Source organism: Scaptodrosophila lebanonensis, unplaced genomic scaffold, assembly GCF_003285725.1.
Source record: "Scaptodrosophila lebanonensis strain 11010-0011.00,11010-0021.00 unplaced genomic scaffold, SlebRS2 tig00000024-arrow-pilon, whole genome shotgun sequence".
In the NCBI taxonomy this organism is placed as follows: Eukaryota; Metazoa; Arthropoda; class Insecta; order Diptera; family Drosophilidae; genus Scaptodrosophila; species Scaptodrosophila lebanonensis.
In genome coordinates this window covers 4,528,648-4,541,304 of record NW_022060538.1, presented here as the reverse complement: position 1 = coordinate 4,541,304, position 12,657 = coordinate 4,528,648, and the positions used below count along the sequence as shown (strand labels likewise).

General features: G+C 44.7%; 3 protein-coding genes across 3 annotated transcripts; 1 reads left to right on the top strand and 2 right to left on the bottom strand.

The window, feature by feature from the left end:
- Positions 1–396: 396 nt before the first annotated feature.
- LOC115620541 (serendipity locus protein H-1) lies at positions 397–3,875 on the bottom strand. The gene is made up of 3 exons (XM_030513824.1): positions 2,688–3,875; positions 1,331–2,628; positions 397–1,251 (listed from the first exon to the last, which is right to left on the bottom strand). The coding sequence occupies exons 1-3, from the start codon at positions 3,704–3,706 to the stop codon at positions 833–835; spliced, it is 2,736 nt and encodes a 911-aa protein (XP_030369684.1). The 5' UTR covers positions 3,707–3,875; the 3' UTR covers positions 397–832.
- Positions 3,876–4,271: 396 nt separating this feature from the next.
- LOC115620545 (pre-mRNA-processing factor 39) lies at positions 4,272–10,224 on the top strand. Its single transcript, XM_030513828.1, has 8 exons — positions 4,272–4,307; positions 4,617–4,711; positions 4,998–5,913; positions 5,975–6,189; positions 6,256–6,381; positions 7,486–7,760; positions 8,207–9,493; positions 9,575–10,224. Exons 1-8 carry the CDS (start codon positions 4,280–4,282, stop codon positions 9,867–9,869), a joined length of 3,237 nt encoding a protein of 1,078 aa, XP_030369688.1. The 5' UTR covers positions 4,272–4,279; the 3' UTR covers positions 9,870–10,224.
- On the bottom strand, positions 10,037–12,506 carry LOC115620546 (DDB1- and CUL4-associated factor 10 homolog). The gene is made up of 5 exons (XM_030513829.1): positions 12,173–12,506; positions 11,742–12,111; positions 11,522–11,677; positions 11,193–11,460; positions 10,037–11,130 (listed from the first exon to the last, which is right to left on the bottom strand). The coding sequence occupies exons 1-5, from the start codon at positions 12,466–12,468 to the stop codon at positions 10,355–10,357; spliced, it is 1,866 nt and encodes a 621-aa protein (XP_030369689.1). The 5' UTR covers positions 12,469–12,506; the 3' UTR covers positions 10,037–10,354.
- Between the last annotated feature and the right edge of the window lie 151 nt (positions 12,507–12,657).

Below are 12,657 nucleotides of genomic sequence, written 5' to 3'. Positions count from 1 at the left end.
TGAACAGCGCACGCCCCATTGCCGCCGCAATGGGGTGCAAGAAAAGGCAAAAACCACCAACTCCATCGTTGCCACCACCACAACGATCAGAGCCACCACTACCGCCCATTTAATGTGCGCACTCAAAGCAAACGTTTAAACGCGTTTCCAGCCTTTGATGCACACAACCGTTTGAATGGTGACTGCGACAAAGGCGGTGCAGGAACACATGAATGCATTCAACAACCCTCAAGGCAATGCAAATGTGAGTTCCTACACTTGCCTGCCAGCCAAAGTCAAAAAGAAAAACAACGACATCACCAGAACCAGCAGCAGGCACCGCGCAAGGCGGTCTGACAAGAAATGCAACGACACTGAAACTTTAAAAGGAGGTTTAAAGGCACGACCACACAGTTATTTTATTTTTTTTTTACTAAAAATATATACGAAATTTATTGTTATTATTGTTGGTTGTTAATGGGTCGAATTGGTGTGTAAAGCGTACAATGTATGGATATATGTATGTAAGGTGTAATTATACATATGTATATATAAGCGCTATATACATACGGTCAAGCTTAATACTAGGTAGAAATCAACTTAGTTCTAATTTAAAATAAAAGTAGCTTCGGTCCCCTTAAACACTAAGGACTAAAAACACAAAAGAACCGTAAAATATATATAATATTACGTGTGCCAGTGAACAAGGACTGGATGTGGTTATTAAGGTGGCTGTTGTGGTGCTATGGGTACTCTGATCTACTCATAAGCGCTAACTTAACTAAGACACAGGAGATCGTTGAGGCGTTAACGATGACGTTGACATTGACTGAGATTGGTCTTCGTCATATTATCATGTCATATTGTGGGACGACGTCGTGGCGGCCTTACCAGTAAAAAAACGATTGCCGGTCTGTGAGGTGAAGAGCAGCGTGTCCACCGAGGGTAACATTTGATTCGAGCGTACAAGCAGAGGCATATTTACAACCGAGACTGTCGCAGGGGTCCCAGAACTACTGCTGCTATTGCTGCCGGCTGCCGTTGTAGTGGAGGTGGCAAGCTTATTGACCCCAGCCACCAGTTGACCCTGTGCATTTAGTGTAAACGCGGGCAGGTAATAATTATTGGTTGATCGTGAGCCGTTGCCCGTTGTAGCTTGTACATTGTGGCTGGTAGAGACAGCGGCCAGTTCTATGGATGCTGGCGAAGAAAAGGGCGACGACTCAAGCGATGGGCAAGCTAGGCGATTGGTATCGGCGGGCTTGATGGATACTGCAAAAGAAACAAATTTCGTTAATATGTGTAACTGTGAGTATTTAATATAGAAATTTCGTTTGTGAGAGATACTTACTAAATTCCTCATCAGGCAGTAGCTCATCATTTATCTCGTTCTTAATTTGAAAGTGCAAAGCAGCAGCTGCTTCGGAGGATATTGCATTATCTGAGCTACCTACTATATCAGTGCTAGCAACAGGTCCTTCATACAGGCCCGAGTCCATCATCTCAAGAGCCTGCTCCATGATCAAGTCTTCCGCCGACGTCAGGCTCAGGCCGTGCAAATCGGGAAACGGTCCTTGGGTTAGCTCCTTGCTGGACTCACTGACTGGTTCCTTCTTGATTTGTTGCACCACTGGCATACTTGCAGGCTTTTGCTGCAACTGTTTGGGGGCTAGCTGCTTGCGTTCTCGCTTAGCCTTCGTTTGCTTTTGAAGCAGGGGCGGTGGCTGAAGCGGAATCAACACAGTTGTTAATGCTGAATTGCTGGTGTCACTAACATTTTTAGCCGTCGGTGATGCAGACGACGCCGTAGACATGTGAGGCTTGGGTAGCACCTGCTGCAAGGCCGTTCCTGCAGGTAGGCTGATTCCCAAAGCTGCCAATGCTGTCTGTTGGGGTTGTTTCTTCTTACGCCCTTGCTTCAGTGGCGCTGGAACTGCAGGTACGGCTTGTGCTACATTGACTGCCCCACCGCTGCTCTTATTTTTATCTATTGCAACAACCGCTTCGGCCGTGCTAGTGCTTGCCACAGAAGGCACACAATTTGCTTGCTGCTGTTCCTCGGCAGCTGCTGCGGCTGCAGCGGCAGCTACTGCTGCAGCTGCTTTTTGTGCTTTGGTCGTTGTGGATTTCTTGGAACAGTAGGAGGGAATGTTCTCTAGATGTTCTCCCGTCTTGTGATCCACTTTATGACGTCGGCGCGTATGCTTCAGCCAATTCGGAAAGTTTGTAAAATCCCGTGGACAATAGTTGCACTTGAAGGGCCTCATTCCAGTGTGTATATTGCTATGCTGCTTTAGTTTGGAGTTGCTGATGAAGCTCTTGTCGCAAACATTGCATGCAAATGGTCGCTGTTCAAGATGAACCAGATTATGTACTTTTAGGCAACGTTCCGTCTTATACATCTTGCCGCATTTCTCACAGCGGTAGGAACGCGTCTGGGCGTGATATTTCTGATGGCGCTGCAAGTGGGAACGCTCCTGGAAACGCTTCTGACACTCCGGACATTCATACGGCTTTTCGGAGGAGTGAATACGCGCATGGTGTGTTAAATTTATTTTTTGCACGAATTTCTGCCCGCAGATATCACATTGGTACTTCTTGTTATCACTGTGGATCTTGCGATGCATCCACATGCTACCCAGTTTGAGGCTGAAAGAGGTATAGGAATTAGTCAAAGGTCACGCAGTAGCTAAATAATTCATGCTTACCACTTGCCACAGTCTGGACACTTTTTCCAGGTGTCCTTGCGCCCTTCCGTACGATGCGTTTTTAAATGTTTCTTGAGGCCCGCCAACATTTCGAACTCGCGATGGCACTCGCTGCACCTGTATGTCATGCGCAGCCGATGCGCAGCTGCCTCATGGAAACTCACCTGCTGCTGGGTCTCCAACAGCATGTCGTTGCAGTCGAGGCACTTATAAAGTGGAGTGTCAATCGCTTTGCCGTTGTCTTCCTGCACCTCTGATGGCGGCGGCGGCATATTGCTGGCGTCCTCTGCGCCAGGATCCCCTGACAATGCATTAGGTTGCTGGAATATGGTAAACGATGGCGGCATGTAATCCGTCTCACAAAGTTCCACTTTGGTCACAATTTGGGTCTTGAGCTCTGGTATCGGTTTCTCCTCTAGTGGCTCCTCCTTAAAAACCTTTAGACGCACTGCCGTAGCCGCCGGCAACTTTGGCTTGCGTTGTTTAGGCTGCGGTGGCTGCAGCTGCGCCTGCTCCGGCGATTGAAATTTTACCGGAGTCGCCGTCTTCTTAAATGGCGAATTTGTGAACGCATTAGGTGGCTCGGGGCGCAGAAATGTTACATTAAACTCCGAGCTATGATTGTCACTTGCAATGCTTCCATTGGACATGTTGGCCACGAGGCCTGTACTAGGTGCCAAATCATCTCGGCAGACATCCGTCGACAGGTTTAGCTCCGTATTATTTTGAGCACTTTCATCTAGCACACGCCAAAAGTCCGTTGATGACAGGCTGTTCCCGTTGACGAAGCTGGCAGAGCTGATGGTCACGCAGGCAGACAGATCGATATCCAGCGATTCGTCTTTGATGCTCGAAATCGAATCAAAATTGTTAATGCGCAGCAATGAGCTTAAAATCTCATCGTGTGCCGCCTTTGTAGGGGTACTAACACTAGCCATTCTTACTTCTTCCCCATACATTTTAGGCGGCAATTTTTTTTTGCTTGGCGCCTCTTCTTTCATTTTTCTTTTACACTCCATTCACAACTGCGTACAGGTTATGCGGCGTTTTTCACAGTTTATATCGTTGCTTCGCTGCTAATTTTCATACGCTACACACTTTCAACACTTGCACCTTTATTAATTTGTACATTTCGCTAACTTTTTCAGCGTAAATATTCAGAATTTTCAGAAAAACATTCAATTATTATGAAATGACGCTGCTTTTGTTGTTTTTGACACGCTTCCGATTCTAAAAATGGCGACCTTTGACAAATAGTGTTGCAGAGCACATCGCAAATGCAACCCTGCTAATGCGGGCCTCACACTACATTTCAAAGTACGTAGGAAAATTGTTTACACATAACAAATTATATTATTTTGCAAGCCTTTTACGAGCTGTTTTGAAACAAATAATATTTACGATAGTGGACATAATTGTAATCTTTTGCAAAAGTGAACTTTTACGCAATTTTTAACATACATATGATGAAAATGCTTACATCAGTTTAGTATTTTCATAGTATTGTTTTCGTAGGGCATACAACCCTGTTTTAGACAAGCCACACCGTCACATACACATACAACGCGGTCGAAAAAATCCAAGACGACTTGATGGATAAAGAGCAGGAAGAAAATTCAGGTAAACTTAAATATTTTGTGTCTAAAAACATAACAACCATTGCAAAATTTTTCTTGAATTGCTTGTGAATAATACTAAATACGCATAGAACGATAATTTCTTTGCCAGTCATTGTAAATCTATCAAGCGGCAAAGCAATAGAAAAAACGTGAACATCACGCGGCACATTGTTACATACAGACGTTAATGTACATATGTATGTATGTATGTATATTGTCTGTACATACACTCAACTATACCTAATCTTAATTACGGCGATTAGTGCCATCTGCATTCGACATTTTAACATTTGAGTGAACATTTTTTTAGTGCGCCGCACAAGATCCGGTCGACCAGCCGCCTCAACGGCTGCTCCAGTGCCCAGGGTGACGAGAACGCGCCGCACGTCAAGAAAGCAAGCGCAGGTCAGTAGAAAAATATGATTATGTACGATAGATGGGTGCGAACCCCCAAGGCCTATCACTGCCCTACAGTTTCGCATTTGATGAAAAGTATGCATTTTTAGTGTGGATGTGGCGTTGTTCCATTCACAACTGATGCTCCCAAAGCAAATGATTACCTGCAAGGGCCAACTGATGACGCAAACTGGGCAGTGATGGTGCAACATATACTGTCGGCTATTTAGCCACGGTTGTTAAGCAACAGCCATAACAATTGATTATATCTTCATTTTGTCATTACACGTTCCAGTTGAGCGAACCAGAGGAAGAACCGGAGGAAGTTCAAGCTAACAACCATAGATTGGAAAATCCCATTCACGACGAGGATCAGTCAGATCTAATGAACGAAATAATAAACGTGTCGTCTGCCCAAGTACAGGAAGAGGAACAGCAGTACGACGAACTGGCGCAATTACAACGACATTTGGAAGATGATGTCGAAATGTCAGTGGCCGCCGAAACAGGCGGAGTTGATGAAAAAAGTTCGTCATTTCCATTCGGCACTGTAGCCGAACAACATTCGGAAACAAGTGATGAACCTAAAGAAATTCGCGGCGCCGGTGGTGTTGATACCTCATTGCTGGCATCACTTGCCGGTGACAATGCGAATAGTTTACCCTCTGTGGGAGGTACCGATGAAAGCGATAACAAAAAGGCAGATTTTGAGTCAAATGAGGAGGCACTGCCGTCGCATGTTGACAAACTCAACTCATCGGATGATTCAAGCTTACATCAGGCTATAGCAGAAAGCCTACCCGGTGATGAGTTGGACGCCAGCAATGCAACTCTCGTAAACACAGAAATAATATCTGAGGACGAGTTGCCATTGCCTAGTAAACCTGAGATTAACGATGCCGAAGAGGTGTCCGATGAGGAACTGCCGGCACCACAACGTGCAGAATTGCCAGCTGATGCTGAAGTTATATCCGAAGATGAATTACCCACCCATAACAACAATAATAATTTGAATGAAGTAAAGACAAGTGTTAAGCGCAAAGCCGAACGCGAAGTTCCGGCACAACCAATAGAGAATACTAAGGAACAGCAGAGCATTAGCCGAGAGCCAAACACTAAAGAAAAGTCAAGGGAACAACAATACAATCCAATGAGTCCGACTAGCGAGAGCAATGAAGCGCCGCCAGCGGAAAAGCGCGCCAAAGTTGATGGTAAGTGGGATAAGAAAAAGTCACCATCTGCTGTCTTACATACATACTTATTTTTTACTAGATGGCGAGCATAAAGAGAAGAAAAAGGAGAAGGAACGCGATAAAGACAAGGAGAAAGACAAAGAACGGGAAAAGGACAAAGAGAAGGATAAGGATAAGGACAAAGAAAAGGAACGTAAAAAGCTACCCGATCTGGATAAATATTGGCGTGCAGTTAAAGAAGACTCGTCCGATTTTACAGCATGGACATATTTACTGCAATACGTAGACAGCGAGGTAAGTCTTCACTATCCTAATTCCTTTATTCATTTAATGCCAAATCTGCAATGTGGGTGTGTGCAGTCCGATGCGGAAGCGGCACGCGAGGCTTACGACACATTCCTCTCCCATTATCCTTACTGCTATGGCTACTGGCGCAAATATGCGGACTATGAGAAACGGAAGGGCATCAAGGCCAACTGCTATACGGTGAGTAATGTACGCATTTTGATTCAACTAAAGATATCTGCAATTCTATGTATTACTCTTACGATTATGATTACGACAATTGATATTCATATTTGTTGTAATGCAATTTATTATGACTTAATAAAAACAACATTTAATAAAAGCAACAATTACAAAAAACTACAACCAAAAATTGAGCAGAAACAAGAACCTGAACGCATCAGTCAGGGCGCTTAGGAACAAGGTTTTATAGGCCGCTCCTCACTGTGGTGTCATTTCGTTTTTTATTTTTATTGTTTACACTTTAACATCTGATATTAGTCTCTTTTTTCATGTTATTTCTACCTGTATCTTTAACACTCGTGCACTTCATTTCTTATGTCTACTGCAATTTTCGTTCTTTTTGGGGATTTTGCATTAATTGCGGTGCGTGTAGCGTGTAAGTGGGCGCATTCTTTTTGTTTGTTTCTATCGATCCAAGTTCAACCTTTGCCAATTACGTTCCCACAACACTGAAGTTGTTGTTGTTGCCCCCAATCCTCTTTCTTTGTGAACCATAAATTTTGCCAAAGGCTAAGCCAACTACCCATGCAGAAAATCAAAACGAATTCGACCAGGCGCTTGTGCGTTTGTCCACCACTCTTCGTACGTTATCACCACAACTCCCACCAACACCAAATAGAAAAAGATCGAACTTCTTCTCGTGCAGTTGTAAGTAAGTACAAATGGCGTTTAAATGAAATTTTTAAGTCTCTCTGTGCAAATTACAATTCAAATTCAACACTAAGTGTGTGCAAAATATGTGTGTATTTTGGTGTCTATTTATTACATATAATATATAAATATTTATTGATATCAATTGTAAACTCATTAAGTTAGCATATAAGTATGCTCATCCACGCGCTAGTTAGTCATAAGTAACTAAATTAATAGCTTACCGAACATGAACTTAATAGACATCAACATTTTTATTTTTCTTCTGCGAACGAAAACCTCCACAACAATCAAACCGAATCAAAATGTACTCCCCACCCTAAAAAACAAAAAATATTAAAAAAATTCTAAAACAAAAAATATTTAAATCGTGCAAAATATACCGCAAACCACAACTGACCAAAAATCTAGGTCTTTGAACGTGGCTTGGAGGCAATACCATTGTCGGTGGACCTATGGATACACTATCTGATGCACGTCAAAGCGCATCACGGCGACGACGAACAGTTCATTCGTAAACAGTATGAGCGTGCTGTTCAGGCCTGTGGGCTGGAATTCCGCTCCGACAAGCTCTGGGATGCATACATACGTTGGGAGAACGAGTCGAAGCGCTACCAGCGTGTAGTCCAGATCTACGACCGTTTGTTGGCCATTCCCACACAAGGCTATAATGGTCACTTTGACAAGTAAGTGGAAAATCGAGGGAATTTAAACAAATGCTTAAATCTGTAATCTGTTTCGTACAGACTTAGTTCCTGAAAAAATGTATAATCTTCCCCCATATTTTAATTCAAATATTAGTTCCCTTTCCAATAATGCTAGACATAAAAATTTCAAACTTTATGTGTTGAAACTGCTCCTAATATCTTTTCTTAGTATGAATAAATAAATAATCCTTTTCTTTGCGGGGGAAAGTTCTTGATTAATATACAGACATTTTTTCTAGCCATTACTTGTAGGGCGTCTAACTGGCTGCAAAGTCATCTTTTAATCGTCTGTTTGTGTTTAGCATGTTGGGATAGAAATTACTATCAAGATAACGAGGTTATTAGTTACAGTTCTTAAGATATTCAGAATAATTTCCACTCCAGATAAGCCTAACTGTACAATGCTATCGCGTTCTCTGTTTCAGCTTTCAAGATGTGATTAATCACCAGCCTATTACCGCCACGATTGGAAATGAGGAACTTGTAAAATTACGAAGGGACTTGCATGAGCGCAACGTGGCCCGGGCTGCATCCTCAAAATCGAAGTCGTCCTCAAAGAGCCGTCGCGATAGTGGAGGTTCAAAGGATGCAAAAAGCGAGCGCGATCGCGACGAAAAGAGGGAGGCGGTAACCGCCGAGACTGGTGGTAAGTCGCCCAAAGATTCTAGTGAAACTCATGTCGATGAATCAGCAAGTACTACTGATCTGACCGAAAGCGAGGAATTGTCGGCTACCTTGAAGACAACGCAGATTGATTTCAGCGATCTCAGCACACTTGGAGAGGAGGAAATCGCCTCCATTAAAGACAAGGTGATATCCGCACGCCGTAAGATCCACAAGGTCACGGTTTCTGCGGTAACGGCCCGTTGGTCCTTCGAGGAGGGCATCAAGCGACCTTATTTTCATGTTAAACCCCTTGAACGAGCCCAGCTAAAGAACTGGAAGGACTACTTAGACTTTGAGATCGAAAAGGGCGATCGCGAACGAATACTAGTGCTCTTCGAGCGCTGCTTAATTGCATGTGCACTGTACGACGAGTTCTGGCTGAAGATGTTACGTTACTTAGAAACTCTTGCCGATCAGTCGGACGTGATTTCCATTACGCGCGACGTCTTCAGACGCGCCTGTCGCATCCATCATCCGGACAAGCCTAGCTTGCATTTGATGTGGGCTGCCTTTGAGGAGTGCCAGCAGAACTTTGATGGCGCCGCCGAAGTGTTGGAGCGCATTGAACAACGCTGCCCAAATCTTCTGCAGATTTCCTATCGTCGGATTAATGTGGAGCGCCGCCGTGGCGCTTTCGACAAATGCCGCGAGCTGTACAAACATTATATAGAAACGACCAAAAACAAAGGCATTGCGGGTAGCTTGGCCATTAAATTTGCGCGTTTTCTCAACAAGATTTGCAACGATCTTGAAGCGGGTCTCAAAGTACTTCAGGAAGCACTCGAACGTGATCCGGCCAATACGCGAGTGGCCCTACAAATGATCGATCTGTGTCTGCAGCGTCCGAAAGTTAACGAGCAGGAAGTGGTGGAGATTATGGATAAATTCATGGCACGGGCGGACATTGAACCCGACCAGAAGGTCCTCTTCGCACAGCGTAAAGTCGAATTTCTGGAGGACTTTGGCAGCACCGCTAAGGGTCTGCAAGATGCACAACGAAGCCTTCAATCGGCCCTGAGCAAGGCTAATGATGCACAAAAGAAGAGGTAACTCTAACTGTTCCACAATGTACTATTTCTATTAAAATTTAAATGGAATTTTCACTAAATGTTTTTGTCTTACTGCAGAGAAAGCAGTCCCAGCCGCAAAAGCTCGACCAGCAGCAAGGATGCAGCCCCACCAGTGAGCTCGGGTGCCTCATCCACCTATAACAATGGCACAGCGACGACCAACGCCAACTACAATTATAACTCGGCCAACTCATCAGCCTACTACGCCCAGCAGCAGAACAGCGGAGCCTATCCACAACAGCAGCCGCAACAGCAATCCTACGATTCTTACTACAATCAATGGGGCTATGGCTCGGGCGGCGCAGGTGGCTACAACTATGGACAGTGGAGTGGCTACGGCAACTACTACTAGACGAGCTTCAGGCACCTGCTTAGAAGTCCTTAAATTAGTGCCCGACGTTTTTATCCTTTCCTTTATCGTGAGCAAGTCCCGTTTTATCTCGTTCATGAAGAATTGGCTCGTCGATCTTTTCTTTGACTTCCTCCCCCTGCCACTGTCACAATACATAAGAGTAACTCTTTTGATGTAAACAACTATTTGTATTTTTTATGATGATGCTATCGTTTATAATTACACATTTATAAATTGTATATCTTATACATATATATTTTAATATATATTCAGACGCACGCCCGCAGCGGCTGCTCTCCATGCCTCACACTCATGTGCAACCACACTATTATAATGAATAAAATAAACAAAATTACTACAGTTCTTTCACTTTACAACAAGCAAGTCATTTGGCTAATCGAACACTTTCAGAGCTGAGGGCACAAACCACTGCTACCGAGTGGAGTTGAACCCTTTTTCAGAGTTTATCGTTTAAGTAGGAACGCTTACAAGTGTGGACGATACCAAGTCACTTCCCCACCATTGCAACCGGACACAAGTAACGGCTCACGTGGACTAAACTTTGCGCATAGCACAACATCTTGATGCTCCGTCACCTTGGCAATCTCAACCAACTTTCGCGGACTACGCTTCACTTCCTCGAATAGCTGGTGACTTGGATAGTCGCTGCAGTCTGCTTGATAGCCCAACAGTCGCACGCCATTGCCATACGGCGAACAGATTATGCGTCCATCCGCCGAGAAGCCTGGCTCCTTAATGAAGCCAGGTTTGTTATTCGTTTCGGATGCATAATAAAGTAATTTTTTTGCATTCACCAAAATGGGATGACTGTTCTCTTTGCTAGCTGCCGTCGTAGATGCGGCAATAAGTGGACGAAGTCGAAGGTGAGGAGGACTGATATCAAGGCCTAATGTGGCGTCGGTGCTGCTAATGCTGCTACTACTACTACTGCTGCTACTACGGCTACTGCTATTCATTCCTCCTTCAGGGGGCGACGTTAGGATACGTTGGTCTGAGCTAGAGGCTGTGCGTGTTCTGGCAGATCCTGCCATGCGATTGGTCCTATTCGGGAGTAAAGGCAAGACGCCACTGCTGATGGCATAGACAAAGTTGTAGCCGCTGACATGGTTGGTAGAGTTGCGTGCCCGACTTTGACGTATGGCACGCTCCTGCACCGTCACCTCGGCAGCCCAAATGTCTGGTATAAAGCTGTCGGGACGCGCGTTCGCTAGTGGAGCTGTAGCTGATAGTCGACTATGCGCTGGAATGGTGGAATATTGAATGAGCTGGGGATGCTGGTCAACAGCTAGCTTTGTCTCATACCACGCGCATTCTCGAGCTGGAAGACCTGCAGTCGGCCACGTCCGCGTGTATGCGTATGGGAGACGCTACTTTCAGTCTCCTCCTGCTCATTGTCGCTTGTGCTGCCGTTGTTGGGAATGAGCATGCGCTTTTTTGGCTGTGGCTCATCGTCGGAGCTTTCATCATCGGTATGATATGGCTCCTCGTTAATATTGTGTACACAAGTCCATTCGGTCTGCTCATCACAGCTTACGTTTCGAGTCAGCATACAACGACATTGTGGGTGTATCTGAAAAGGATTGGTGATTAAAGCAGTCAGTTGATAAAGTGATAAAGGAATTATCAGCTACCTGTAGTGCCATTATCATCTCGGCATCGTTTTGTTCCGGAAAGTCTGTGACCAGTTCTACTCGATTCTTCTTCTGTCTCTTGGAGAACACGTGATCGTACTTGGCGGCCTGTGGTATGTACTGATCACCTAGCTGCATCAGCCGATAGATGTTAGGCTAGATTGTATTGATGCAAACTTGAAACCTATGCTGTAAAACGGACTCCTGGCGAAAAACTCACCCTAAAGCCGCACAGATCCCTATGTAATGTCGTCAAATCCAAATGATGTACAATCATTATGTATCCCCCGCTGGTACAGAGTACTAACTTTTCACTATTGGGTGATATACGGCAACGCATCAGTCCGCTGGCATGGAATACTCTCTGCGAGATTAACCCCTGCTCCGTTTGTGATTTAATATCCCAAGTAAAAATGCTGCCGTCAAACCCAGAGGAAACGAGCAGTTTGTCCTTGGACGAATACTCGATGTTCTTCACCCAGTTGGAATGACCATGCAGTACACGCATTTTCTGCTTCATGTTGCGCAGATCCCACAAGGCCACAGTGAAATCGTCGGACCCTGTTGCAAACAGGCGTTCGTCAAAGAACCTGCAAGATGTGTGCAAAGAAATAATTTTCTAGCCGAAACGATTGCTTTACCACCCCTTACTTTATGCAGTTGACACTGTCCGTGTGTGCGTCAGGTATTTTGAAAACTTCGCTTTGAGTAATGGCATCGAACACCAACACCGAATTTCGTTGGCAAGCTGCGACCACCACATTACCTTCGGCATTGAACTCCAAATTGAAAATAGCCCCATTTTGAGTTTCTGTGCGCTTGCAGTTTGCATGGTAACTGTTGAACATGTTAATGGAGCTGTATATGCGCTGCAAAATAAAGTTGTTGTCTTCCAAACTGAAGCGCAAGCCGCTCTCTCGACGACGCAGCCATTGATTCACACTCATCTTTATGCTTGGGCGCCTTGATGCAAAATATCTTGGAGAAATTTGACTTTGACTGACTAAATAAAATAACACACCAGCAGGCCGCACGTAGTGTTCATAATCATCGCAAGAGGGCGCGTTAAACTAAATCAGCAGTGTCCAGTGTGACCATAAGGCAATAGCTGTTAACGAAGTTTTTCTACGCGTATA

Excerpts from the sequence above, each read along its gene's own strand:
- LOC115620546 (XM_030513829.1), bottom strand. The coding sequence starts at position 12,468 with ATGAGTGTGAATCAATGGCTGCGTCGTCGAGAGAGCGGCTTGCGCTTC. Across the intron at positions 12,112-12,172 it reads GACAGTGTCAACTGCATAAA|GTTCTTTGACGAACGCCTGT; the intron begins GTAAGGGGTGGT and ends CACATCTTGCAG. Across the intron at positions 11,678-11,741 it reads GGGATCTGTGCGGCTTTAGG|CCTAACATCTATCGGCTGAT; the intron begins GTGAGTTTTTCG and ends AATACAATCTAG.
- LOC115620541 (XM_030513824.1), bottom strand. The coding sequence starts at position 3,706 with ATGGAGTGTAAAAGAAAAATGAAAGAAGAGGCGCCAAGCAAAAAAAAA. Across the intron at positions 2,629-2,687 it reads TGTCCAGACTGTGGCAAGTG|CCTCAAACTGGGTAGCATGT; the intron begins GTAAGCATGAAT and ends TACCTCTTTCAG. Across the intron at positions 1,252-1,330 it reads ACTGCCTGATGAGGAATTTA|TATCCATCAAGCCCGCCGAT; the intron begins GTAAGTATCTCT and ends TTTCTTTTGCAG.
- LOC115620545 (XM_030513828.1), top strand. The coding sequence starts at position 4,280 with ATGGATAAAGAGCAGGAAGAAAATTCAG. Across the intron at positions 6,190-6,255 it reads TGCAATACGTAGACAGCGAG|TCCGATGCGGAAGCGGCACG; the intron begins GTAAGTCTTCAC and ends GGGTGTGTGCAG. Across the intron at positions 9,494-9,574 it reads AATGATGCACAAAAGAAGAG|AGAAAGCAGTCCCAGCCGCA; the intron begins GTAACTCTAACT and ends GTCTTACTGCAG.